At 49.9% G+C, this 27973-nt stretch overlaps 1 protein-coding gene across 1 annotated transcript in view; it reads right to left on the bottom strand.

Annotated features, from left to right (window-relative positions):
* The window catches only part of LOC117414836 (reelin-like), a 146873-nt gene that overhangs the window by 5958 nt on the left and 112942 nt on the right, over positions 1-27973 (bottom strand). Inside the window, exons 38-61 of the mRNA XM_059027774.1 lie at positions 20051-20233; positions 18749-18917; positions 18093-18195; positions 17314-17540; positions 16728-16951; positions 16454-16601; positions 14487-14745; positions 13881-14130; positions 13453-13621; positions 12608-12748; positions 11204-11381; positions 10425-10618; positions 9494-9750; positions 9116-9270; positions 8579-8793; positions 7012-7189; positions 6594-6769; positions 6207-6313; positions 5349-5591; positions 4549-4724; positions 2633-2706; positions 2147-2308; positions 1665-1822; positions 755-974 (exon numbers count right to left, since the gene is read on the bottom strand). Of these exons, the coding sequence (XP_058883757.1) occupies positions 755-974; positions 1665-1822; positions 2147-2308; positions 2633-2706; positions 4549-4724; positions 5349-5591; positions 6207-6313; positions 6594-6769; positions 7012-7189; positions 8579-8793; positions 9116-9270; positions 9494-9750; positions 10425-10618; positions 11204-11381; positions 12608-12748; positions 13453-13621; positions 13881-14130; positions 14487-14745; positions 16454-16601; positions 16728-16951; positions 17314-17540; positions 18093-18195; positions 18749-18917; positions 20051-20233 (4366 nt within the window). The remainder of the gene's footprint in view (positions 1-754; positions 975-1664; positions 1823-2146; positions 2309-2632; positions 2707-4548; positions 4725-5348; positions 5592-6206; positions 6314-6593; positions 6770-7011; positions 7190-8578; positions 8794-9115; positions 9271-9493; positions 9751-10424; positions 10619-11203; positions 11382-12607; positions 12749-13452; positions 13622-13880; positions 14131-14486; positions 14746-16453; positions 16602-16727; positions 16952-17313; positions 17541-18092; positions 18196-18748; positions 18918-20050; positions 20234-27973) is intronic.

Below are 27973 nucleotides of genomic sequence, written 5' to 3' on the forward strand. Positions count from 1 at the left end.
GCCTGTGGAAGGGCACTTCATGTACACCTCGCTCTCTCAGCGCCTGTGGAAGGGCACTTCATGTACACCTCGCTCTCTCAGTGCCTGTGGAAGGGCACTTCATGTACACCTCGCTCTCTCAGTGCCTGTGGAAGGGCACTTCATGTACACCTCGTTCTCTCAGCGCCTGTGGAAGGGCACTTCATGTACACCTCGCTCTCTCAGTGCTGTGGAAGGGCACTTCATGTACACCTCGCTCTCTCAGTGCTGTGGAAGGGCACTTCATGTACACCTCGCTCTCTCAGCGCCTGTGGAAGGGCACTTCATGTACACCTCGCTCTCTCAGCGCCTGTGGAAGGGCACTTCATGTACACCTCGCTCTCTCAGTGCCTGTGGAAGGGCACTTCATGTACACCTCGCTCTCTCAGTGCCTGTGGAAGGGCACTTCATGTACACCTCGCTCTCTCAGTGCTGTGGAAGGGCACTTCATGTACACCTTGCTCTCTCAGCGCCTGTGGAAGGGCACTTCATGTACACCTCGCTCTCTCAGTGCCTGTGGAAGGGCACTTCATGTACACCTCGCTCTCTCAGCGCCTGTGGAAGGGCACTTCATGTACACCTCGCTGTGAAAAGACACTGTGTCATCTGAAGCGGTCAGCACCCCTACAAACCATGTGTTAGCTGACGGTCACCCCCGGTTTCATTGTCTCTGTGTGCCCCTGTCTGTCAGGCCAGGTTTGGGGGTAGCGGTGTTGAGCAGCGACGGGTTCTTTACCTGGCTCGTGTCAGGTCCAGGGGCCGGGTGACGGCCTGTCTCGTCTTGCAGCCGGTGAAGTAGAGCGAGTCCCCGTGAGCGTGAGGGGAGAGCTGGCCACAGCCGCTGCCGATGCCCCCGCCCTGGATCTGCTGCCAGTTCACCTCTGTCACGCGCTCCGACTCGAAGTTGTCCTTGATGTAGCTGGGCAGGTCGCTGGAGGAGATGGAGCAGTCGTCACCTGTGATAGAAGAGGGGGGTGGGGGGACAGGGTAGGAGGAGAGGCGAAGAACATGGTTACAGCTGCAGCCTGACACAGCTATAGGGCTGAGTACTCAGAAAAGACTTGCTCAGTTGAAACATGACATGTGATACTTTACACTGTGATATTTTGTAATGTGATACTTTGTAATGTGATATTTTGTAACAATTGTAAGTCACCCTGGATAAGGGCATCTGCAAATAAATAAATAAATAAATAAATAAATAAATAAATAAATAAATAATAATATATTATTATTATTATTATTATTATTATTATTATTATTATTATTATTATTATACACTGACTGTGATGAGATCCACTGGGCCGGTACCAGACGTGTGATTGTGCAACTATTCAGCAGCAATGACGGGAATGCAGAAGGACCTCGGTAAGTTCACAAGGGCCATGACAGTGGGTACCTGTGCAACCGGCTCGTCCCTCAACGCAGAGTCTGTCCAGGCCCAGTGATCAGAACGCTCACCCAGGCGCAGTTCAGACACACAGCTAGCACTGCCTCTGGAGGTTTGTCTTGACACAGCTCTCCAAAGAGTTAGGATTGGCTACGACCCTGATGCAAAGGGATGGCCCAAAACACCCAAGACCACTGCGAACGCAATGCATTCACTTTTCATCTTGCAACAAAGTTCATTATTTCATTGAGCCCACCTTGGTGCCCCTCGTCGCAGATGCACACCGCCCCACTGGTGCAGTAACCGTGTCCGCTGCACAGTCTGGGACAGGCCTCCCCGATATACACCTGGTCCACTGCCCAGCTCTGCTTCTCCGCACTGCCCTCTCTCTGAATCCACCGGAACTGTGTGGCACTGCCAGGGGAGAGAGACGGGATAGTCATTCAGTGTCAGTCACTGTCTAAACGAATTACTTTATCTTTCTGCATGTAATCCGGTTGAATATGCTTGTGAATGCAGCACATGTGTCCTCCCTGAAATGCAATTTAGATTGTTGTTTTTTTTATTTTTCATTTAGTGGAAAGCTGAGAGAAGTAAGTTTGGTTTATATCTAGACAAGTACAGACATCGTCTTCTTGTTGCGCTTGGTCAAGACCTGCTTGACGTGAACCTGTCAATGCAGGCAGAGCTTCATGGCAGCAGGAGAGCCTGCGTGTGAGTGCTAGCAGGCAGGCAGACCTGGAGGAGACGTGGTCAGGGAGCTGCAGTGTGACCCGGCTCCAGGTGGAGCTGTTGACAGCGCTGTAGATGGTGGCCTCGTGGAACTGGAACGGAGAGCAGCCCACATTGTTCACCGAGGAGGGGAGGCACTCCTCCTGAACTTGCTGCCACGAGTCCATCCTGAGAGACACAGGGAAAGCAAAACAATGATGGGATATCATCAATGGATGCTACATGTGTATTACAGGATATGGATGCATATTGAATACATACAGTAGTGAAATATAATTGAACTAAAACTATATTTTTTATTAAACGTATGTGTGTCTATGTATGTGTGTGGCTTGTTTCACCAGTTGGCCTAGTTCCAGCAAGACACATTCAATACCTAGAATAAGTTCTGGTAAGGTTTGAACATTGGTGGGTGAACTTCATCTCTTAGATCTGCTATTATTTTGCTCAGATCAGCCCCTGCCGGTGCAGTGGAGTGGCATGCTCACTGACCTGGCGTCTTTCCTGTACTCCAGCAGCACTGAGTGGAGCTCCCCACAGCTTTCCACCTCACAGCCCACCACGATCTGCCAGACGAGACACCCCGAGTTACTCACAGAATCAGCACACAACACATTCAAGCCTGGGCACAAATAGCAGCCCTCAATACAGAATTGATTCAAAGAAGTGGACTGAAATACCAGCTATAAAGCATGTTACTGTGGCACCGACAACTATTCATTCCATAGGGGACAAGAAAAACCCATGGGCAAGGTTTGGAAAATCATTTCCGTTTTTTCAGCGTTGCATTGAAATGACCTTTCTTTAGTTAAGGGGAGGGGGAGAGGATTAAGTAAAGCTGTATCCAAGAGCTTTAGGAATCGTATCAATACCCCTGTCCATCACAATGGCACAAAGGATTGAGGATTTTAACAGTGAGCGTCAACAATGTCTGACTAATAGATACAGGTAGTGGACAAAAAAATGGAAACACCTGGGTAATGAGGGACACCAAGTACATTGAAAGCAAGGGCTTCCACACAGGTGTGGCTCATGCGTTAATTAAGCAAATAACATCCCAGCATGCTTAGGGTCATGTATAAAAATGCTGGACAGGCCTGGTTGCCTATAATTATGGCTAGCATGGCTGCAAGAGGAGACCTCAGTGACTTTGAAAGAGGGGTGATTGTTGGGCCGTGTTTGGCAGGCGCTTCAGTGACCAAGACAGCTCAACTTGCTGATGTTTCACGAGCAACGGTGTCTAAGGTGATGTCGGCATGGAACTCCGAGGGAAAGACATCATCAGCAAAAGGCAACAGTGGGCAGAAGTGCATACTATATGCTATATGATATCCGTGCATTAATTCGAAGTGCAAAGCAATCCTCAGAGTTGGGGAACATTGTCAGAGCAGAAGGAAGCAAGTTTTCTTCCAGGACAACCTTGTACTTGGTTTGATTCATGCCAAAGCTGCCCGATTCCAGCCTTGCTGAAGCACCCCCAGATCATCACCGATCCTCCACCACATTTCACAGTGGGTGCGAGACACTGTGGCTTGCAGGCCTCTCCAGGTCTCCGTCTAACCATTAGACGACCAGGTGTTGGGCAAAGCTGAAAACTGGACTCATCTGGGGGTGCTTCAGCAAGGCTGGAATCAGGCAGATTTGTCTTTGTGAAGGACGCATGAATCAAGCCAAGTACAAGGTTGTCCTGGAAGAAAACTTGCTTCCTTCTGCTCTGACAATGTTCCCCAACTCTGAGGATTGGTTTTTCCAGCAGGATAATGCTCCATGCCACACAGCCAGGTCAATCAAGGTGTGGATGGAGGACCACCAGATCAAGACCCTGTCATGGCCAGCCCAATCTCCAGACCTCAACCCCATTGAAAACCTCTGGAATGTGATCAAGAGGAAGATGGATGGTCACAAGCCATCAAACAAAGCCGAGCTGCTTGAATTTTTGCGCCAGGAGTGGCATAAAGTCATCCAACATCAATGTGAAAGACTGGTGGAGAGCATGCCAAGACGCATGAAAGCTGTGCTTGAAAATCAGGGTTATTCCACCAAATATTGATTTCTGAACTCTTCCTAAGTTAAAACATTAGTATTGTGTTGTTTAAAAATGAATATGAACTTATTTTCTTTGCATTATTTGAGGTCTGACAACACTGCATCTTTTTTGTTATTTTGACCAGTTGTCATTTTCTGCAAATAAATGCTCTAAATGACAATATTTTTATTTGGAATTTGGGAGAAATGTTGTCAGTAGTTTATAGAATAAAACAAAAATGTTCATTTTACCCAAACACATACCTATAAATAGTAAAACCAGAGAAACTGATAATTTTGCAGTGGTCTCTTAATTTTTTCCAGAGCTGTATATATGGGCACAGCGGTACAGCAGTGGAAGGGGTCCTGAGGCTAGCTGTTACCTTGAACTGCAGGGTGTAGCCTGGCTGGATGATGAGCTCGCGGGTGGCCAGGATGTTGTGGGTGTCGTCCAGTTTCTTATTCGGCCAGTACAGGTGGAAGGTGGGGTTCCCACAGAAACCAGCGGTGCGCACCGCATTGGGGTAGAAACTCCAGCTCTCCTCATGGGACACACCCTCTGAGTGCATCGGATTATAGAGAGAGAGGGAGAGGGAAGAAGAGAAAGAGTTACAGCGATCAGGTTCTGCTGCTTCAAATGTCTGAACTGGTCAGCGTTCTTCAGTGTTGCTAATCCGGTTGTGAAGCACACAGCTTACACATTCTAGAACAGCTTGTTCTGCATAATAATGGCAGAACACCATACTTCAAAATAGAATGTGTGTGTGTGTGTGGATGTGTGTGAGTGAGTGAGTGAGTGAGTGAGTGAGTGAGTGAGTGAGAGTGTGTGTGTGTGCATGCATGCATGCGTGTGCAAGTGCGTGTGTGCGTGTGAGTGTGCGTGTGTTTGTGTGCGTGAGTGTGTTTGTGTGCGTGTGTGTTTGTGAGTATGTGTGTGTGTGTGAGTGTGTGCATGGGTGTGTACGTGTGCGTGTATGTGTGCGTGCGTGTGCAGGGCACCTTCCAGAATACCCTGCTGTATAGGGTGAGGAGTGTGTCTGCAGAGTTGACTGACGTGGACCAAGTCAGAAGAGCATCACGTATAGAGAACAGAAACACAGGGAAAGATGGAGAGAGAAAGTGGCAGAGTTTTAGAGAGTACTAAGAGAGTCTGCTATAAAAGAAGGATTGAAGCTGAGCTCACCATCGTCGAAGTTGTCCACCAGCTGGCTGGGATTGATCTCTGCCCCTCCGATCAGGATGTTATCGAGAGCCCACTGAGCGCGGTCCAGGCTGGGCACTGCCGTCCCGTCGGTCAGGACGAAGGGCTGCCACCAGCGCAGGCGAGTGGTGTTGGTCTGAGCCTGGTCAGGAAGGACGATGTAGTCACGTCTGACCGCAACGTACTTCTGATAGTCCATCTCATGGAGCAAGGTCCAGGACATCCCTACAAGAGCACAGAGCCATGAAACAGAAAGCACCTCCCTCTTCTAACCACTAGACCACATTGCTTCCCTCCCAGTCCCTTGGCTCTATCTAATAGACCACACTGCCTCCCAGCCCCTCAGCTCTATCTAATAGACCACACTGCCTCCCAGCCCCTCAGCTCTATCTAATAGACCACACTGCCTCCCAGCCCCTCAGCTCTATCTAATAGACCACACTGCCTCCCAGTCCCTCAGCTCTATCTAACAGACCACACTGCCTCCCTCCCAGCCCCTCAGCTCTATCTAATAGACCACACTGCCTCCCAGTCCCTCAGCTCTATCTAATAGACCACACTGCCTCCCAGTCCCTCAGCTCTATCTAACAGACCACACTGCCTCCCTCCCAGCCCCTCAGCTCTATCTAATAGACCACACTGCCTCCCAGTCCCTCAGCTCTATCTAATAGACCACACTGCCTCCCAGTCCCTCAGCTCTATCTAATAGACCACACTGCCTCCCAGTCCCTCAGCTCTATCTAACAGACCACACTGCCTCCCTCCCAGCCCCTCAGCTCTATCTAATAGACCACACTGCCTCCCAGCCCCTGGGGTCTCTCCTATGCTTCAGAGCAGTACCTCCATCGCTGGAGTAGTCCAGCAGGACCCCCTCTTTCCGACAGGCTGGCCGGTGGCAGGTTGTCATGTTGTTCTCGCTGCCGATCCGGGCCCAGTACTCCACAAACCTGGGGCAGGAACAGAGTGGAGTCACACTGTCATTGTATGCATTCTGCACTCAGGAGAGCAGTGAGAAAGATATGAAGGTGTCTCCAGAGGAACCGAGCCCCTTTGAGCAGTGTGCAAGCTTGATTCCTAATACAGCTGCTGGAAATCAAGGTCAGTACATTAGGTCTACAAAAATGCTTATGCAGAAGACGTATTTGAATTCCTGGATGTATTTGTAGTAGTTACACACATCCCATGTGGAGAGTCTGCCCCCCCCTCTCCCCTCGGGTCAGCACTCACTTGGATCCGCGCAGGTCCAGGTCGGTGGTGACGGCCTGTCTGGTGTTGGCCCCCCCGAAATAGAGCGCTGTGTCCTCCACCAGCACACCGCAGTCCGTGCAGGGGCGCCCCCCCTCCAGGGAGAGCCACAGGTCCGGCCGCACCTCGTCCGTGTCGAAGCGCTCCTTCAGGGAGCTCTGCAGGATTAAATCCAGCATGGCCGTGATATACATGATGTGCAGGATACTCAATAAAGTACAGTGCTTGTTATCCAACGCTTCTCAACCATGCGCATTATAAATAGGTTGCAAGTTACATTTAGAAATATTGCGGTATGTGTTCAGAATGACTTGCCTCAGTAGGTTTTAACTAGTCACAATGTGTTTTAACTGGATTCATACTTCATTATGATTGTTCTCATCCTTGCATTATCTCTTACCCTGAGAGTCTGACTCAGGTAGCAGTTGGGTCCAGAGAAGCCAGGATCACAAAGGCACCTTTCCTTCAGGCAATCCCCGTGGCCGCCACAGTTGTCAGGGCAGGCGGGTCCTATGTAGAAGCTGTCAATGGCCCAACGCGTGTCTGAGTATTTCTGATAGAAGCGGAACCTCACAGCACTGGGGCGACAGAGAGACGAGGATTAAACACTTTAGTGAAACACCAATGTGAAGAGGTGGAGGATGCAATGTGAAGGGGTGGAGGATGCAATGTGAAGGGCTGGTGGATGCAGTGTGAAGGGGTGGAGGATGCAGTGTGAAGAGGTGGAGGATGCAGTGTGAAGAGGTGGAGGATGCAGTGTGAAGGGGTGGAGGATGCAATGTGAAGAGGTGAGGATGCAGTGTGAAGAGGTGGAGGATGCAATGTGAAGGGGTGAGGATGCAATGTGAAGGGGTGGAGGATGCAATGTGAAGGGGTGGAGGATGCAATGTGAAGGGGTGGAGGATGCAGTGTGAAGGGGTGAGGATGCAATGTGAAGGGGTGGTGGATGCAATGTGAAGGGGTGGAGGATGCAATGTGAAGGGGTGGAGGATGCAATGTGAAGGGGTGGAGGATGCAATGTGAAGGGGTGGAGGATGCAATGTGAAGGGGTGAGGATGCAATGTGAAGGGGTGGAGGATGCAACGTGAAGGGGTGAGGATGCAATGTGAAGGGGTGGAGGATGCAATGTGAAGGGGTGGAGGATGCAATGTGAAGGGGTGAAGGATGCAATGTGAAGGGGTGAGGATGCAATGTGAAGGGGTGGTGGATGCAATGTGAAGGGGTGGAGGATGCAATGTGAAGGGGTGGAGGATGCAATGTGAAGGGGTGGAGGATGCAATGTGAAGGGGTGGAGGATGCAATGTGAAGGGGTGGAGGATGCAATGTGAAGGGGTGAGGATGCAATGTGAAGGGGTGGAGGATGCAATGTGAAGGGGTGAGGATGCAATGTGAAGGGGTGGAGGATGCAATGTGAAGGGGTGAGGATGCAATGTGAAGGGGTGAGGATGCAATGTGAAGGGGTGGAGGATGCAATGTGAAGGGGTGAGGATGCAATGTGAAGGGGTGGAGGATGCAATGTGAAGGGGTGAGGATGCAATGTGAAGGGGTAGAGGATGCAATGTGAAGGGGTGGAGGATGCAATGTGAAGGGGTGAGGATGCAATGTGAAGGGGTAGAGGATGCAATGTGAAGGGGTGAGGATGCAATGTGAAGGGGTGGTGGATGCAATGTGAAGGGGTGGAGGATGCAATGTGAAGGGGTGGTGGATGCAATGTGAAGGGGTGAGGATGCAACGTGAAGGGGTGGAGGATGCAATGTGAAGGGGTGGAGGAGGTTTACCGGTCGACTGCTTGTGCAAAGCAAGAGTGTCCGATTCCGATCCACTTTCATCTGTCACGTGTGTAACTGTAGTTGTCTGCACTGAAACACTAGGTGTTGCTTACATATCAGGACTGTGTTCAAATCTTATCTCAGAACAGACTCCAAGCCCTAAACCTTTCAAGAGCTTTGGAATCTGCAGACACTTACTTGCCGGTGAGCTGTCCAGACAGCGGGTAGATGACTCGTTTCCACCCCAGCGCGGGGAAGAAGACAGAGGGCTGGGAGACCTGCCCAGAGCACTGCGGGTCCGACGGGAGGCACTGGGGCACCAGGTACCTCCAGCTGACCCCAAAATCCACTGAGTACTGGACATGCACCTGGCTCTGAGACGCCTTCTCCGTGCTCCGACAGCCCACCGAAATCTGAAGAACAAAGAGTCTGCATTCAGACTCCAACCAGCAAACCTCCTACACACAGACCAAGGTGCTGACTTGGACTCTTCTGTGCTGTCCATTTGTAGTCTGCAATTAACTATCCAAGCCTTAAAAAATGGGGTGGGGTCCTAATACCTACAGTGTGCTGGCTGGTTAAATGAGCTTCGCCAGCATCAAAAGTGAAAACGAAATCTGAAAAACTGAAAAAAAGGGACTTGCAAAAAGGCTGGTGTGCTACTGAGAGTCAAGAAACTGTTCTGGCTCTCGAGCTCTTGGCTGTCCGTCAAGAAGACTGGGGAGTGGCACTGACCTTGAACTGCATGATCCAGCCCTGGGTCGGGGTGAGGTCGCGGGTCACAGCATACACCTCTCGCCCGTCGTGGCTCCCACATACCATTACACCATTGGGGGAGTTGCAGAACCGCTCCACCAGGCAGTCATCGTGGAACATCCAGTGTTCACTCACTGAGAATGAGGAGACCACAATCACACCCAAAGTATTAAAACATCCATCTGACCATCCACCTGATCTATTCCTCCCCCTCTTTTGTCCCACTCCTCTACTCTTCTTCTCTCCCCTGTGCCCCACTCCTCCACTCCCCCTCTCCCCTGTGCTCCACTCCTCCACTCTCCCTCTCCCCTGTGCCCCTCTCCCTCACCTGTGCCCCACTCCTCCACTCTCCCTCACCTGTGCCCCTCTCCTCTGCCCGGGGTTCGTGTAAGATCCTGCCAGTGGGTGCAGAGTCAGCGGGGGCCCTCTCGTGCTGGGGCAGTGCAGCCCCGCTGAAAGTGTCCACGATGCCAGTCCTCTGGGTTGCCGAGCCTCCAATCAGCACGTTGTCCAGTGCCCAGTCGTTCTGGTCCAGCCCGTCATGTTTGGGCTGCCACCAGCGCACCCGCACTCCCTCCTCCCGAGCAGCAGGGGGCAGCAGCACGTTGAGGAAACTGGTGGGGCACAGGGAAGCACAGAGCAGTAGAGCCATGGTGAGCTGTGATAAACACCACACACCAGGAACAGCGCAGAAGAACATGTAGGGCTTCACAGAGTCACTGTAAGACCATGTGTGGGGCTGTGTGTGGGCGTGTCTATAGTGATTACCTTAAAAAAACATCCCTACAAAAGCTGCTTTATGGAGATGTAGAGCATGTCTCCATAATACTGAAACATTATGAACACATAAATGCAGAGTATTTACTATCATCCCAGCGTTCATTATTGTGGCGATCCAAGTTCAGAATAGTGAATCTACACTTAGAGTCAATGCACAGACTGTAATACAAAGAATGCAAGACAATCTCTCAACTTGATTACAGGTAGCCACTGAACACTTTTAAAAAATACTATAAGCTATTATAGTGGCTAAATCGATATTAACTTTCTTAATCTGTTCTTATAGAACCCGTTGTGGCTTGAACATTTAGAATTCTCTGTCATTGACATTCTGAGTGAGATCTACACTCTCAGCGATATTAAAGGTGCAGTTGTTGCTAACAGTTTCCAATGGGGACGTGACTTATAATCAACACTATGAACAATGTTAGTGTACACCTGTGTGTGACAGGGTCACATTGAGTACAGGCACGTCTCTATTGCTTACGAGATATCAAAGCAGCCTTACCCTGGCTTGTTGTACTGGTCATAGAAGATCTCGGTGAGCAGGGTCCAAGTGATGCCTCCATTGACGCTGAACTCCAGCAGCACGCCCTGGCTGCGCTGGCTAGGAGGGATCAGGCAGCCGTACATGAAGTAGAACTGGATGAACTCCGCGTTGGTTAGGTTCATATCCACCGTCACGAGCTGCCTGCTGCAGCCCTGCCGTAGTGCACACAGGGAGAGGGGCGTTACAGACAGGCTGCAGCGCCGGAGACACTGCACCTCCATTCTGAGAGGGGCGTTACAGACAGGCTGCAGCGCCGGAGACACTGCACCTCCATTCTGAGAGGGGCGTTACAGACAGGCTGCAGCGCCGGAGACACTGCACCTCCATTCTGAGAGGGGCGTTACAGACAGACTGCAGCACCGGAGACACTGCACCTCCATTCTGAGAGGGGCATTACAGACAGGCTGCAGCGCCAGAGACACTGCACCTCCATTCTGAGAGGGGCGTTACAGACAGACTGCAGCGCCGGAGACACTGCACCTCCATTCTGAGAGGGGCGTTACAGACAGACTGCAGCACCGGAGACACTGCACCTCCATTCTGAGAGGGGCGTTACAGACAGGCTGCAGCGCCAGAGACACTGCACCTCCATTCTGAGAGGGGCGTTACAGACAGACTGCAGCGCCGGAGACACTGCACCTCCATTCTGAGAGGGGCGTTACAGACAGACTGCAGCACCGGAGACACTGCACCTCCATTCTGATAGTTGCAATGCTGTTTAAGCTTCTGTGACTCACCCCACTGAAGTGCAGCGCTGTTCCAGAGGCGACGGCCCCACACACCCCGCTCAGCTTGCCCCCCTGGAGCAGCAGCCAGTTGTGCGTGGCGGGAGCTCGGTTGAAGTTGTCCTTCAGCTGGGTGGGCAGGGAGCCCTCGGGCTCATCACAGTACAGACCGTCCCACTGAGAGTCACAGCTAGAGACAGAGAACACAGAGCAATCCACTGAGAGTCACTGCTAGAGACAGAAAACACAGAGCAATCCACTGAGAGTCACAGCTAGAGACAAGAACACAGAGCAATCCACTGAGAGTCACTGCTAGAGACACAGAACACAGAGCAATCCACTGAGAGTCACAGCTAGAGACACAGAACACAGAGCAATCCACTGAGAGTCACAGCTAGAGACAGAGAACACAGAGCAATCCACTGAGAGTCACTGCTAGAGACACAGAACACAGAGCAATCCACTGAGAGTCACTGCTAGAGACACAGAACACAGAGCAATCCACTGAGAGTCACAGCTAGAGACAGAGAACACAGAGCAATCCACTGAGAGTCACCGCTAGAGACAGAGAACACAGAGCAATCCACTGAGAGTCACCGCTAGAGACAGAGAACACAGAGCAATCCACTGAGAGTCACCATTAGAGACAGAGAACACAGAGCAATCCACTGAGAGTCACAGCTAGAGACACAGAACACAGAGCAATCCACTGAGAGTCACAGCTAGAGACACAGAACACAGAGCAATCCACTGAGAGTCACCATTAGAGACAGAGAACACACAGGAATCCACTGAGAGTCACTACTAGAGACAGAGAACACAGAGCAATCCACTGAGAGTCACAGCTAGAGACACAGAACACAGAGCAATCCACTGAGAGTCACTGCTAGAGACAGAGAACACAGAGCAATCCACTGAGAGTCACTGCTAGAGACAGAGAACACACAGGAATCCACTGAGAGTCACTGCTAGAGACAGAGAACACACAGGAATCCACCGAGAGTCACTGCTAGAGACAGAGAACACAGAGCAATCCACTGAGAGTCACCGCTAGAGAACAGAACACAGAGCAATCCACTGAGAGTCACTGCTAGAGACAGAGAACACAGACCCTCCCACTGAGAGTCACTGCTAGAGACAGAGAACACAGAGCAATCCACTGAGAGAGTCACCGCTAGAGAACAGAACACAGAGCAATCCACTGAGAGTCACCGCTAGAGAACAGAACACAGAGCAATCCACTGAGAGTCACTGCTAGAGACACAGAACACAGAGCAATCCACTGAGAGTCACTGCTAGAGACACAGAACACAGAGCAATCCACTGAGAGTCACTGCTAGAGACAGAGAACACAGACCCTCCCACTGAGAGTCACTGCTAGAGACAGAGAACACAGAGACACAGAGAGACACTCACACACAGTTGCCCTGCACGCAGCGCCCGTGCCCGCTGCACATGTCCACGCAGCCGTCTCCGATGTACAGGTTGTCCAGAGCCCAGGTCTGCTGCTTGTCAAAGGGGGCCGGCTGATACCAGCGGAAGCGAGTAGCTGGAGACCTGCGGGGGGGGGGGGGGGGGGGGGCACAGCGAGACCCTTTAATCCTCCTGCACTCTGCTGCAAATCTCAGGGAGGTCTGAGCAAACAAGGCCAGCACCACTCCATGAACTGCAGGAGCATTGGGGTCACTCCACACCACAGGAACTACACTGTGGGATCTCACCACCTCACCAGCTCACATTCTGTTGATATCGCGCATGGAAGTATCGGGAAGTATTTTAGGAAGAATCCCAAAATATCAACTCATTATTTTTTAAGTTAAGTTATCTATGACAGGAGAAAATGATTACTGAAAAGGGGGCGTGTTTGAGAGGTGAGATCTTTCAAGATATCTTCTTGATACTCGCTGTCACGGGTACACCCCATTCTTGACCAGTAACTTAAAAAACAGTGAGAGTTGAGAGGTAATATTTTGGATTCTTCCTAAAACAGGACCAGAGGATCATTTGATTTGGAATGACACAAAACAAATATCACAAAACAAAGAAATCAATTACACTAAACCGCTTCAATTTGTAATTGCAGGTAATGGGTCCCGTGCAACATTCCTGTTTTGAGATTTAGCCAGGATACCTGCATTAACAATACTGATCTATCTTGTATAAAACAGTGCTGTTTAAATCTGAGACCTCATGGACAGACTGCATGCTGAGTGCGCTGGCTGAGTGTTGGATCAGGAGGGAGAGTGCTGGCAGGTGCTCACCTGGCATGGGGAGGGATGGGCAGGGTGACGCGCCCCCACTTGTTGAAGGTGTCTGACACCAGCACTCTCTGCAGCTGGTAGCGGGTGCAGTCCAGGCTGATGGGCAGGCAATCTCTCAGCAGGGGCTGCCAGGTCAGACCCAGGTCCAGGGAGTACTCCAGCTCGATGGCTGCAGGGGAGAACATCACAAGCACGGGGCTTACAGGGCTGCTGTACAAGGGGAGGAGGGAAGAACAAGGCGACTCGTGGAACAGGGAGGGGGTGGCATGGAAATAAGACCCTGCAGTGCAGTTTGAGCCATTCCAGGTTTTACAGAGAGCTTCGATAAAATTCATGCTGCTTCCAAGCAGGCTACTGTGGTAGTGAAGTCAAATGAAATAAAGAAATCTTCCCCCTCTTTCCCCAACCCACTCTCCACCCCATCTCACCGTAGCAGGAGTTGCTGACGGAGCAGGATGCTGAGAAGTCGAACTGTATGAAGGAGTCCTGCGTCAGCGTGAGGTCGGTGGTGACGGCGTATCTGGTGTTGGCTTTCTCGATGAAGGCGAAGGCATCTCCGGAGGATCCGCACACGGGCATCCGCGTCCCACCAGGGTGGAGCAGCCAGGAGCGCTGGTCAGCCAGGGAGAAGTCATCCTCCAGGACAGGGAGGCCTGAGGCACTGCCGCCCACCACGATCTGAGAGAGAGAAAGAGTGAGGAGAGTCAAGAGAGAGGAATCACAGTTACAGCAGTTAGGAAAAACAGGCAGATCAAGACACCAGGTACAAGATTCAGGGCATTGCTGACTAGACTAGAGAGAGACAGTTGCTAGCTTCTTTTGCTATTTCTACTGTACATATCTTATGTCTGAGTGTTTATAGTTATGGACAAACTACCTGGAGCATTAACTGACAGAACCGCTGGGACACATTTTGGGTGATGTACCTGTGCTGGCCCTGGAGGCACAAAGTGAATAGACTAAAACTAAAACTAAACTAGGCAATACATTCCTTGAACTCTCACAGCCAGACCCTCCCTCCCTCCCCGACTCGCCTGGTCGATGACCCAGGGGCTGTAGAAGTGCCCGTTGTCAGAGGGCTGCCACCAGCGCAGTCTGGTCGAGGGGCTGCGCGCCCGCAGCGGGATCTCTAGCGCCACGAAGCGGACCTGGTTGCTGGAGTTGCTGAAGAGGAACTCCTGCAGAAGCCTCCAGGACAGACCTCCATCCAGTGAGAACTGCAGCAGCACGGGCAGAGAGCGGGGGTCCGGGGCCACCTTCCCACAGCCCAGCCGCATGAAGAACTGGACGAACCTGTGGGGGAGACAGACCAGGATCAACAGTACAGGCAGGGAGACAGACCAGGAATCAACAGTACAGGCAGGGAGACAGACCAGGAATCAACAGTACAGGCAGGGAGACAGACCAGGAATCAACAGTACAGGCAGGGAGACAGACCAGGATCAACAGTACAGGCAGGAAGACAGACCAGGATCAACAGGTACAGGCAGGGAGACTGACCAGGAGTCAACAGTACAGGCAGGGAGACAGACCAGGAGTCAACAGTACAGGCAGGGAGACAGACCAGGATCAACAGTACAGGCAGGAAGACAGACCAGGAATCAACAGTACAGGCAGGGGGACAGACCAGGAGTCAACAGTACAGGCAGGGAGACAGACCAGGATCAACAGTACAGGCAGGGAGACAGACCAGGATCAACAGGTACAGGCAGGGAGACAGACCAGGATCAACAGTACAGGCAGGGAGACAGACCAGGAGTCAACAGTACAGGCAGGGAGACAGACCAGGAATCAACAGTACAGGCAGGAAGACAGACCAGGATCAACAGGTACAGGCAGGGAGACTGACCAGGAGTCAACAGTACAGGCAGGGAGACAGACCAGGATCAACAGTACAGGCAGGAAGACAGACCAGGAATCAACAGTACAGGCAGGGGGACAGACCAGGAGTCAACAGTACAGGCAGGGAGACAGACCAGGATCAACAGTACAGGCAGGGAGACAGACCAGGATCAACAGGTACAGGCAGGGAGACAGACCAGGAGTCAACAGTACAGGCAGGGAGACAGACCAGGATCAACAGTACAGGCAGGGAGACAGACCAGGATCAACAGGTACAGGCAGGGAGACAGACCAGGAGTCAACAGTACAGGCAGGAAGACAGACCAGGAGTCAACAGTACAGGCAGGGAGACAGACCAGGAGTCAACAGTACAGGCAGGGAGACAGACCAGGAATCAGCAGTACAGGCAGGGAGACAGACCAGGATCAACAGTACAGGCAGGGAGACAGACCAGGAGTCAACAGTACAGGCAGGGAGACAGACCAGGATCAACAGGTACAGGCAGGAAGACAGACCAGGAGTCAACAGTACAGGCAGGGAGACAGACCAGGATCAACAGTACAGGCAGGAAGACAGACCAGGATCAACAGTACAGGCAGGGAGACAGACCAGGATCAACAGTACAGGCAGGGAGACAGACCAGGATCAACAGTACAGGCAGGGAGACAGACCAGGATCAACAGGTACAGGCAGGAAGACAGACCAGGAGTCAACAGTACAGGCAGGGAGACAGACCAGGATCAACAGTACAGGCAGGGAGGCAGACCAGGAGTCAACAGTACAGGCAGGGAGACAGACCAGGAGTCAACAGTACAGGCAGGAAGACAGACCAGGATCAACAGTACAGGCAGGAAGACAGACCAGGAGTCAACAGTACAGGCAGGGAGACAGACCAGGATCAACAGTACAGGCAGGAAGACAGACCAGGAGTCAACAGTACAGGCAGGGAGACAGACCAGGATCAACAGTACAGGCAGGAAGACAGACCAGGATCAACAGTACAGGCAGGAAGACAGACCAGGAGTCAACAGTACAGGCAGGGAGACCGACGAGACAAAGCCAAGGAGGTCAGACCTGTCTGAAGTGTGTCGGCTAATCTAACAAACCTGTCCAGGTTGATCTGAATCCCGTGCCGGCAGTGTGATCTCTGTTTAGCTACCTGGCATTGGAGAGGTTCAGGTCAGTGGTGACCAGCATTCGGAAGCCCTCCTCGCTGAAGAAGAGGTTGTTCCCACTCGACAGGATGCTGCATTTCCGGGATGGCTTCCCTCCACTCACCAGCACAAAGAGCCCCGTGTCCAGAGTGCCTGCGGGGCAACCACAGGGGGGCACTGTGATTACACAAATTCACCAAAACCAGGACTGAGAGGGGTGGGGTGCCCTACAGCAGAGTGAAGAGTAAGGAGTGAGGAGTGAGAGGACAGCAATGTTACCTTCAAAGTCCTCTGTGAGGAAGTCTGGGTTGGCGGTGCTGCTGGTTTTGCAGGTGGGTCCGGAGTACCCCGGGTCACACTCGCAGTGGGTTCCATTCACACACGCCCCGTGTCCGCTGCACATGTCCTCACACTGCGGCCCGATGTACACATTATCCAGCGCCCAGGTGGCGGGCGGCGTGCCCCCAACGTAGAAACCCTGATACCAGCGGAACCGCACAGACCTGCAGAACAGCAAGGGGGCCTGGCTCTAACTGCAGCTGGAATGCATTGGCATCTCAGCCCATTGTGATATTTCAAGCCCACACCTAGTTTCTCTTTAAGCATGATTGCTTTCATTTTAGAAATATTTGATGCAATTTCTCCAGCTCCTTTTTCTTATATCCAAGATCTAGCAGCAAACAAAACCTGTACAGCACCGGAACAAAACATGTACAGCACCAGTAGCGACTAAGGGACCAGTGAGCTGCAGTGTGCAGATCTGCATTGCCGTGGCTAGGGTGCTTATGACATTAAGAGTAAGCCGAGAGATTTCAAACCTCTTGGCTCTTCCTTCCACCCTCCCTGTCCCTGGCGCCGCACTCACCCGCACAGCCGCAGCTTCCCGAAGTGGACGAGCTCCCTCCTCCAGCCCTGCGTGGTGCCCGGGTAGTAGATGCTGCCAGGGTGGTGCTCCGTGGAGCACAGGGAGCTCAGCCGGCTGCCACCATGACACAGGGGGACCAGGAGGTGCCACGTGGCCCCGAAATCACGAGAGAACTCCAGACGAACTGGGTCTGACGCTGAGCTATCGGAGGTGCAGCCCACGTTGATCTGAGAGAGAGAAAGCAAGAGAGAGAGAGAGAGGGAGAGGAAGAGGGAGAGAGAGGGAGAGAGATGGAGAGAGGGAGAGAGGGAGAAGAAGAGGGAGAGGGAGAGGGAGAGAGAGAGGGAGAGAGAGGGAGAGAGAGAGGGAGAGAGAGAGGGAGGGAGGGAGGGAGAGAGGGAGAGAGAGAGGGAGGGAGAGAGGGAGAGAGAGAGGGAGGGAGGGAGGGAGGGAGAGAGAGAGAGGGAGGGAGGGAGGGAGGGAGGGAGGGAGAGGGAGAGAGAGAGGGAAACAGACAGAGAGGGAGGGAGAGAGGGAGAGAGATTGAAGGGAGAGAGGGAGGGAGAGATCACAGAAATACAGTCAGAGACATGGGGAAATCACAAAAGGCAGTGACTGAACGCACTTTGTATAAAACACAGGGCCTGTTAGGTTTTATTTACAGTAACACATTTGAATGTATTATTTCTTCATTGTTGTGTTGTTACCTTACAAGCCCATACTCTGCTGGGGTTTCCTTTCATATGTTGTCAGTGCAAGTGAAATACTGGTGCCCTTACCTCAAACTGGATAACAGTGTTCTCAGACACATCCATGTCCCTGGTGGTGATGGAGTGTTCCCCAGCCTCATTGGATACAAACACCATGGCCGAGTCATCTTCCCTATTGTACAAAACCAGCAGGTCAGATACAGAACACCCAGAAACCACTCAGGACTCAATTCAGCTTTGGAAGAGATATATATGCAAACAGTGATGCTTATGCATAGATTCAGCTCTCCTTATTTAAAATCCAAGCATACAAGGTATTAACTCTAGCAGCCTCGCCCCATCTTTTCAAGGTGTTTTTATCAAGCCTGCCGGAAGTGAACCGGAGATCACCACAGTTCATTTAATCCTGGAAGGCAACACAGGGAAATTGGACGTGTTTAAAATAAACAGTGCCAATGCAGATCCCTACTTCAACAGAGCCACACTGTGGAGCTCAGTGACACACACATATATATATATATATAGGGCAGCAGCTATCCATTGAAAAGCTCTGACATCATGCATTGTAATATAATGTAATATGTTTTAATACTATAACACAATTTAACATAATACAAAACAGCACAATATAAGATAAGGTGCAAGGCTGCTGTTCACTCTTCACCCTCCATGCCTGCCTCTCTGCCCTGTGAAGAGACAGTCAGAGCAACAGGCTTGATACTCACAGCGCCCCCTTCTGGTAGGGGCAGTAGAGGCCGGTGTTGCCCCCGGGATAGAATAGCCAGCTGTCTTCTCGAGGGCCGAGCTCGAAGCTGTCTGTCAGGAAGGCTGGGGTCTTCATGGTGTTCCCGTCAATGATGAGGTCATCGATCACCCACACCTCCTCATTCTTACCTGTGGGGGGAGCTCTGTCAGGCAGGGTGTCTCAATGCGCTAACCGTCCCAGACCCAGTGTGCTGGTGTGTGAGTGCCAGTGCATCATCAGTGCTGGGGTGTGTGGTCGTGTGTGTGAGGGGTACAGTGTATCAGTGCTGGGGTGTGTGTGAGGGGCACAGTGTATCAGTGCTGGGGTGTGTGTGTGGGGCACAGTGTATCAGTGCTGGGGTGTGTGGTCGTGTGTGTGAGGGGTACAGTGTATCAGTGCTGGGGTGTGTGTGAGGGGCACAGTGTATCAGTGCTGGGGTGTGTGTGTGGGGCACAGTGTATCAGTGCTGGGGTGTGTGGTCGTGTGTGTGAGGGGTACAGTGTATCAGTGCTGGGGTGTGTGTGAGGGGCACAGTGTATCAGTGCTGGGGTGTGTGTGTGGGGCACAGTGTATCAGTGCTGGGGTGTGTGGTCGTGTGTGTGAGGGGTACAGTGTATCAGTGCTGGGGTGTGTGTGAGGGGCACAGTGTATCAGTGCTGGGGTGTGTGTGTGGGGCACAGTGTATCAGTGCTGGGGTGTGTGGTCGTGTGTGTGAGGGGTACAGTGTATCAGTGCTGGGTGTGAATGCTGTTATGTGCTGTGCTGTGCAATGGTATGTTGTGTTGTTTTGTGCTGTGTTGTGCAATGCTATGTTGTGTTGTTTTATGCTGTGCTGTGCAATGCTATGTTGTGTTGTGCAATGCTATGTTGTGTTGTTTTGTGCTGTGCTGTGCAATGCTATGTTGTGTTGTTTTGTGCTGTGCTCTGCAATGCTATGCTATGTTGTGTTGTTTTGTGCTGTGCTCTGCAATGCTATGCTATGTTGTGTTGTTTTGTGTTGTGTTGTGCAATGCTATGTTGTGTTGTTTTGTGCTGTGCTCTGCAATGCTATGTTGTGTTGTTCTGTGCTGTGCTGTGCAATGCTATGTTGTGTTGTTCTGTGCTGTGCTGTGCAATGCTATGTTGTGTTGTTTTGTGCTGTGCTGTGCAATGCTATGTTGTGTTGTTCTGTGCTGTGCTGTGCAATGCTATGTTGTGTTGTTTTGTGCTGTGCAATGCTATGTTGTGTTGTTTTGTGCTGTGCTGTGCAATGCTATGTTGTGTTGTTCTGTGCTGTGCTCACCGCTGTTGTAGGGCTGCCAGAGGCGGAACCGTGTTGCGTTGGTCTGCGCGGCGTGGGGGATGGGCACGTGTAAGAACAGAACGTCGGTGGTGAGGGGGAAGTAGAACTCGTCAAGCAGCTGCCAGGAGATCCCTCCGTTCACAGAGGACTGCAGCAGGATGGAGTGCGAGCGCTCTGGCGCCTCTGCAGGGAAATACAGGAACTGCAGCTTTCAGACACAGCAAGCACACACACCAAGAGGGCATTTCAGATTTCCACAAGTCTGTCTGGTACAGAGATCTTCACAGTGGGGTTGAACGTTTGAGATGCACCTTTACCTGTGTAACATTTACCCTGGTTTTTATTATTATTACGATGATGTGAATTCACTGTGATAGAGCAGGCTTGCCTGAGCTTTACCATGCTTGTACTAAACATTTGGTTCAGCTCACCTGTACCGAGACACCACTCCTCATACCAACACATTATGGTGTCCATTTGAATGCTCCAGCTGTGCTTGATCTAAATACAGCTGGCTCTGATCTTGCAAACCTTTTTCCATGTGACATAATCAATCACCTTTTTGGGCATCTCCAGGGCGTTAAAACATTCACTAATGCATTGCATTAGCTTTTAAGTTAGGAGGACTTTTAAGCACAATAATACACTACAGAGGATAGCAAAATATTGTAGCATATTGTCCAGCATCAGTGGGTATCACAAGATAACTAGCATTTGAAAAAGCGGGCCTGCGCAATGACCTCCACAGGACCCCGCGATATAACGTGAGCAAGGAGAAGAATATCATTTCACAACACCGGACAAAAGTAAAACAAGGATTACTAACCATGGCATGCAATACTGACAGCAAGCAAACAGGCTCTGCTGCTGTGTGGAGGGAGGGAAGGGGGTCATTTGCTAACTTGTTTTGAGCCACGATCACATTGCTAAGCATCCTTCCCCTGGTGCCCATTTTGGTGCAGCTGAAACTCTTTCTGGGGTTAATGAACTGCCTGGAGCCAATACACAAGCATCAATCCACACTGGAGCCTATACACAAGCATCAATCCACACTGGAGCTGATACACAAGCATCAATCCACACTGGAGCCTATACACAAGCATCAATCCACACTGGAGCCGATACACAAGCATCAATCCACACTGGAGCTGATACACAAGCATCAATCCACACTGGAGCTGATACACAAGCATCAATCCACACTGGAGCTGATACACAAGCATCAATCCACACTGGAGCTGATACACAAGCAACAATCCACACTGGAGCTGATACACAAGCATCAATCCACACTGGAGCCTATACACAAGCATCAATCCACACTGGAGCCTATACACAAGCATCAATCCACACTGGAGCCTATACACAAGCATCAATCCACACTGGAGCTGATACACAAGCATCAATCCACACTGGAGCCGATACACAAGCATCAATCCACACTGGAGCCTATACACAAGCATCAATCCACACTGGAGCCTATACACAAGCATCAATCCACACTGGAGCCTATACACAAGCATCAATCCACACTGGAGCCTATACACAAGCATCAATCCACACTGGAGCCTATACACAAGCATCAATCCACACTGGAGCTGATACACAAGCATCAATCCACACTGGAGCTGATACACAAGCATCAATCCACACTGGAGCTGATACACAAGCATCAATCCACACTGGAGCTGATACACAAGCATCAATCAACACTGGAGCTGATACACAAGCATCAATCCACACTGGAGCCTATACACAAGCATCAATCCACACTGGAGCCTATACACAAGCATCAATCCACACTGGAGCTGATACACAAGCATCAATCCACACTGGAGCCTATACACAAGCATCAATCCACACTGGAGCCTATACACAAGCATCAATCCACACTGGAGCCTATACACAAGCATCAATCCACACTGGAGCTGATACACAAGCATCAATCCACACTGGAGCTGATACACAAGCAACAATCCACACTGGAGCTGATACACAAGCATCAATCCACACTGGAGCTGATACACAAGCAACAATCCACACTGGAGCCTATACACAAGCAACAATCCACACTGGAGCTGATACACAAGCAACAATCCACACTGGAGCTGATACACAAGCATCAATCCACACTGGAGCTGATACACAAGCAACAATCCACACTGGAGCTGATACACAAGCATCAATCCACACTGGAGCTGATACACAAGCAACAATCCACACTGGAGCTGATACACAAGCAACAATCCACACTGGAGCCTATACACAAGCATCAATCCACACTGGAGCTGATACACAAGCATCAATCCACACTGGAGCTGATACACAAGCATCAATCCACACTGGAGCTGATACACAAGCATCAATCCACACTGGAGCCTATACACAAGCAACAATCCACACTGGAGCTGATACACAAGCATCAATCCACAATGGAGCCTATACACATGCATCAATCCACACTGGAGCTGATACACAAGCATCAATCCACACTGGAGCCTATACACAAGCATCAATCCACACTGGAGCTGATACACAAGCATCAATCCACACTGGAGCCTATACACAAGCAACAATCCACACTGGAGCTGATACACAAGCAACAATCCACACTGGAGCTGATACACAAGCATCAATCCACACTGGAGCTGATACACAAGCATCAATCCACACTGGAGCTGATACACAAGCATCAATCCACACTGGAGCTGATACACAAGCATCAATCCACACTGGAGCTGATACACAAGCAACAATCCACACTGGAGCTGATACACAAGCATCAATCCACACTGGAGCTGATACACAAGCAACAATCCACACTGGAGCTGATACACAAGCAACAATCCACACTGGAGCCTATACACAAGCATCAATCCACACTGGAGCCTATACACAAGCATCAATCCACACTGGAGCTGATACACAAGCATCAATCCACACTGGAGCTGATACACAAGCATCAATCCACACTGGAGCTGATACACAAGCATCAATCCACACTGGAGCTGATACACAAGCATCAATCCACACTGGAGCTGATACACAAGCAACAATCCACACTGGAGCCTATACACAAGCATCAATCCACACTGGAGCCTATACACAAGCAACAATCCACACTGGAGCTGATACACAAGCATCAATCCACACTGGAGCTGATACACAAGCATCAATCAACACTGGAGCTGATACACAAGCATCAATCCACACAAGCATCAATCCACACTGGAGCTGATACACAAGCAACAATCCACACTGGAGCCTATACACAAGCATCAATCCACACTGGAGCCTATACACAAGCATCAATCCACACTGGAGCCTATACACAAGCATCAATCCACACTGGAGCTGATACACAAGCATCAATCCACACTGGAGCCTATACACAAGCATCAATCCACACTGGAGCCTATACACAAGCATCAATCCACACTGGAGCTGATACACAAGCATCAATCCACACTGGAGCTGATACACAAGCATCAATCCACACTGGAGCTGATACACAAGCATCAATCCACACTGGAGCTGATACACAAGCATCAATCCACACTGGAGCTGATACACAAGCATCAATCCACACTGGAGCTGATACACAAGCATCAATCCACACTGGAGCCTATACACAAGCAACAATCCACACTGGAGCCTATACACAAGCAACAATCCACACTGGAGCTGATACACAAGCAACAATCCACACTGGAGCTGATACACAAGCATCAATCCACACTGGAGCTGATACACAAGCAACAATCCACACTGGAGCCTATACACAAGCAACAATCCACACTGGAGCCTATACACAAGCAACAATCCACACTGGAGCTGATACACAAGCATCAATCCACACTGGAGCTGATACACAAGCATCAATCCACACTGGAGCTGATACACAAGCATCAATCCACACTGGAGCTGATACACAAGCATCAATCCACACTGGAGCTGATACACAAGCATCAATCCACACTGGAGCTGATACACAAGCATCAATCCACACTGGAGCTGATACACAAGCATCAATCCACACTGGAGCTGATACACAAGCATCAATCCACACTGGAGCTGATACACAAGCATCAATCCACACTGGAGCCTATACACAAGCAACAATCCACACTGGAGCCGATACACAAGCAACAATCCACACTGGAGCTGATACACAAGCAACAATCCACACTGGAGCTGATACACAAGCATCAATCCACACTGGAGCTGATACACAAGCAACAATCCACACTGGAGCCTATACACAAGCAACAATCCACACTGGAGCCTATACACAAGCAACAATCCACACTGGAGCTGATACACAAGCATCAATCCACACTGGAGCTGATACACAAGCATCAATCCACACTGGAGCTGATACACAAGCATCAATCCACACTGGAGCTGATACACAAGCATCAATCCACACTGGAGCTGATACACAAGCATCAATCCACACTGGAGCCTATACACAAGCAACAATCCACACTGGAGCCGATACACAAGCAACAATCCACACTGGAGCTGATACACAAGCATCAATCCACACTGGAGCTGATACACAAGCATCAATCCACACTGGAGCTGATACACAAGCATCAATCCACACTGGAGCCTATACACAAGCAACAATCCACACTGGAGCCTATACACAAGCAACAATCCACACTGGAGCTGATACACAAGCAACAATCCACACTGGAGCCTATACACAAGCAACAATCCACACTGGAGCCTATACACAAGCATCAATCCACACTGGAGCTGATACACATGCATCAATCCACACTGGAGCTGATACACAAGCATCAATCCACACTGGAGCCTATACACAAGCATCAATCCACACTGGAGCTGATACACAAGCATCAATCCACACTGGAGCCTATACACAAGCAACAATCCACACTGGAGCTGATACACAAGCAACAATCCACACTGGAGCTGATACACAAGCATCAATCAACACTGGAGCCTATACACAAGCATCAATCCACACTGGAGCTGATACACAAGCATCAATCCACACTGGAGCTGATACACAAGCATCAATCCACACTGGAGCTGATACACAAGCAACAATCCACACTGGAGCTGATACACAAGCATCAATCCACACTGGAGCTGATACACAAGCAACAATCCACACTGGAGCTGATACACAAGCAACAATCCACACTGGAGCCTATACACAAGCATCAATCCACACTGGAGCCTATACACAAGCATCAATCCACACTGGAGCCTATACACAAGCATCAATCCACACTGGAGCTGATACACAAGCATCAATCCACACTGGAGCTGATACACAAGCATCAATCCACACTGGAGCTGATACACAAGCATCAATCCACACTGGAGCCGATACACAAGCAACAATCCACACTGGAGCTGATACACAAGCATCAATCCACACTGGAGCTGATACACAAGCATCAATCCACACTGGAGCTGATACACAAGCATCAATCCACACTGGAGCCTATACACAAGCAACAATCCACACTGGAGCCTATACACAAGCAACAATCCACACTGGAGCTGATACACAAGCAACAATCCACACTGGAGCCTATACACAAGCAACAATCCACACTGGAGCCTATACACAAGCATCAATCCACACTGGAGCTGATACACATGCATCAATCCACACTGGAGCTGATACACAAGCATCAATCCACACTGGAGCCTATACACAAGCATCAATCCACACTGGAGCTGATACACAAGCATCAATCCACACTGGAGCCTATACACAAGCAACAATCCACACTGGAGCTGATACACAAGCAACAATCCACACTGGAGCTGATACACAAGCATCAATCAACACTGGAGCCTATACACAAGCATCAATCCACACTGGAGCTGATACACAAGCATCAATCCACACTGGAGCTGATACACAAGCATCAATCCACACTGGAGCTGATACACAAGCAACAATCCACACTGGAGCTGATACACAAGCATCAATCCACACTGGAGCTGATACACAAGCAACAATCCACACTGGAGCTGATACACAAGCAACAATCCACACTGGAGCCTATACACAAGCATCAATCCACACTGGAGCCTATACACAAGCATCAATCCACACTGGAGCCTATACACAAGCATCAATCCACACTGGAGCTGATACACAAGCATCAATCAACACTGGAGCCTATACACAAGCATCAATCCACACTGGAGCCTATACACAAGCATCAATCCACACTGGAGCTGATACACAAGCATCAATCCACACTGGAGCTGATACACAAGCATCAATCCACACTGGAGCTGATACACAAGCATCAATCCACACTGGAGCTGATACACAAGCATCAATCCACACTGGAGCTGATACACAAGCATCAATCCACACTGGAGCTGATACACAAGCATCAATCCACACTGGAGCTGATACACAAGCATCAATCCACACTGGAGCTGATACACAAGCAACAATCCACACTGGAGCTGATACACAAGCAACAATCCACACTGGAGCCTATACACAAGCATCAATCCACACTGGAGCCTATACACAAGCATCAATCCACACTGGAGCCTATACACAAGCAACAATCCACACTGGAGCTGATACACAAGCATCAATCCACACTGGAGCTGATACACAATCATCAATCCACACTGGAGCTGATACACAAGCATCAATCCACACTGGAGCTGATACACAAGCATCAATCCACACTGGAGCTGATACACAAGCAACAATCCACACTGGAGCTGATACACAAGCATCAATCCACACTGGAGCTGATACACAAGCAACAATCCACACTGGAGCCTATACACAAGCATCAATCCACACTGGAGCCTATACACAAGCATCAATCCACACTGGAGCTGATACACAAGCATCAATCCACACTGGAGCTGATACACAAGCATCAATCCACACTGGAGCTGATACACAAGCATCAATCCACACTGGAGCTGATACACAAGCATCAATCCACACTGGAGCTGATACACAAGCATCAATCCACACTGGAGCCTATACACAAGCATCAATCCACACTGGAGCTGATACACAAGCAACAATCCACACTGGAGCCTATACACAAGCATCAATCCACACTGGAGCCTATACACAAGCAACAATCCACACTGGAGCTGATACACAAGCATCAATCCACACTGGAGCCTATACACAAGCATCAATCCACACTGGAGCTGATACACAAGCATCAATCCACACTGGAGCTGATACACAAGCATCAATCCACACTGGAGCTGATACACAAGCATCAATCCACACTGGAGCTGATACACAAGCAACAATCCACACTGGAGCCTATACACAAGCATCAATCCACACTGGAGCTGATACACAAGCAACAATCCACACTGGAGCTGATACACAAGCAACATGTTTCAAAAGCAAGGCTACATGACATGCTACAGGATGTGGTGAATTCCAAGAAGTTCATATTTAAGCGGATAGGGAAATGATAACAAAAAGCTTTTTAATCCCAGACACACACATGGTTCTGTTTGATCACGAGAAGTCACTTTTTAATTAATGGATTTCAAGAATAAATAATATGCTCTATTTATAGATATTTACAATTATTACTATCTGTCAGATGTTTAAGACTGTTTGAAGTTGAATAATATGTATATATATATATATATATATATATATATATATATATATATATATGTATATATATATATATATATATATATATATATATATATATTAATTATGTCCTTCAGATGAGAAAAACTGATGACCTATTATAAGTGACTCTGCAGCAGCAGTTTTGATGCATAATTCACCCACAAGTCGCTTTGGATAAAAACGTTTGCTAAATGACTAAATTATATATATATATATATATATATATATATATACAGTGCCTTGCGAAAGTATTCGGCCCCCTTGAACTTTGCGACCTT

Source organism: Acipenser ruthenus, chromosome 7 (genome assembly GCF_902713425.1).
Source record: "Acipenser ruthenus chromosome 7, fAciRut3.2 maternal haplotype, whole genome shotgun sequence".
In the NCBI taxonomy this organism is placed as follows: Eukaryota; Metazoa; Chordata; class Actinopteri; order Acipenseriformes; family Acipenseridae; genus Acipenser; species Acipenser ruthenus.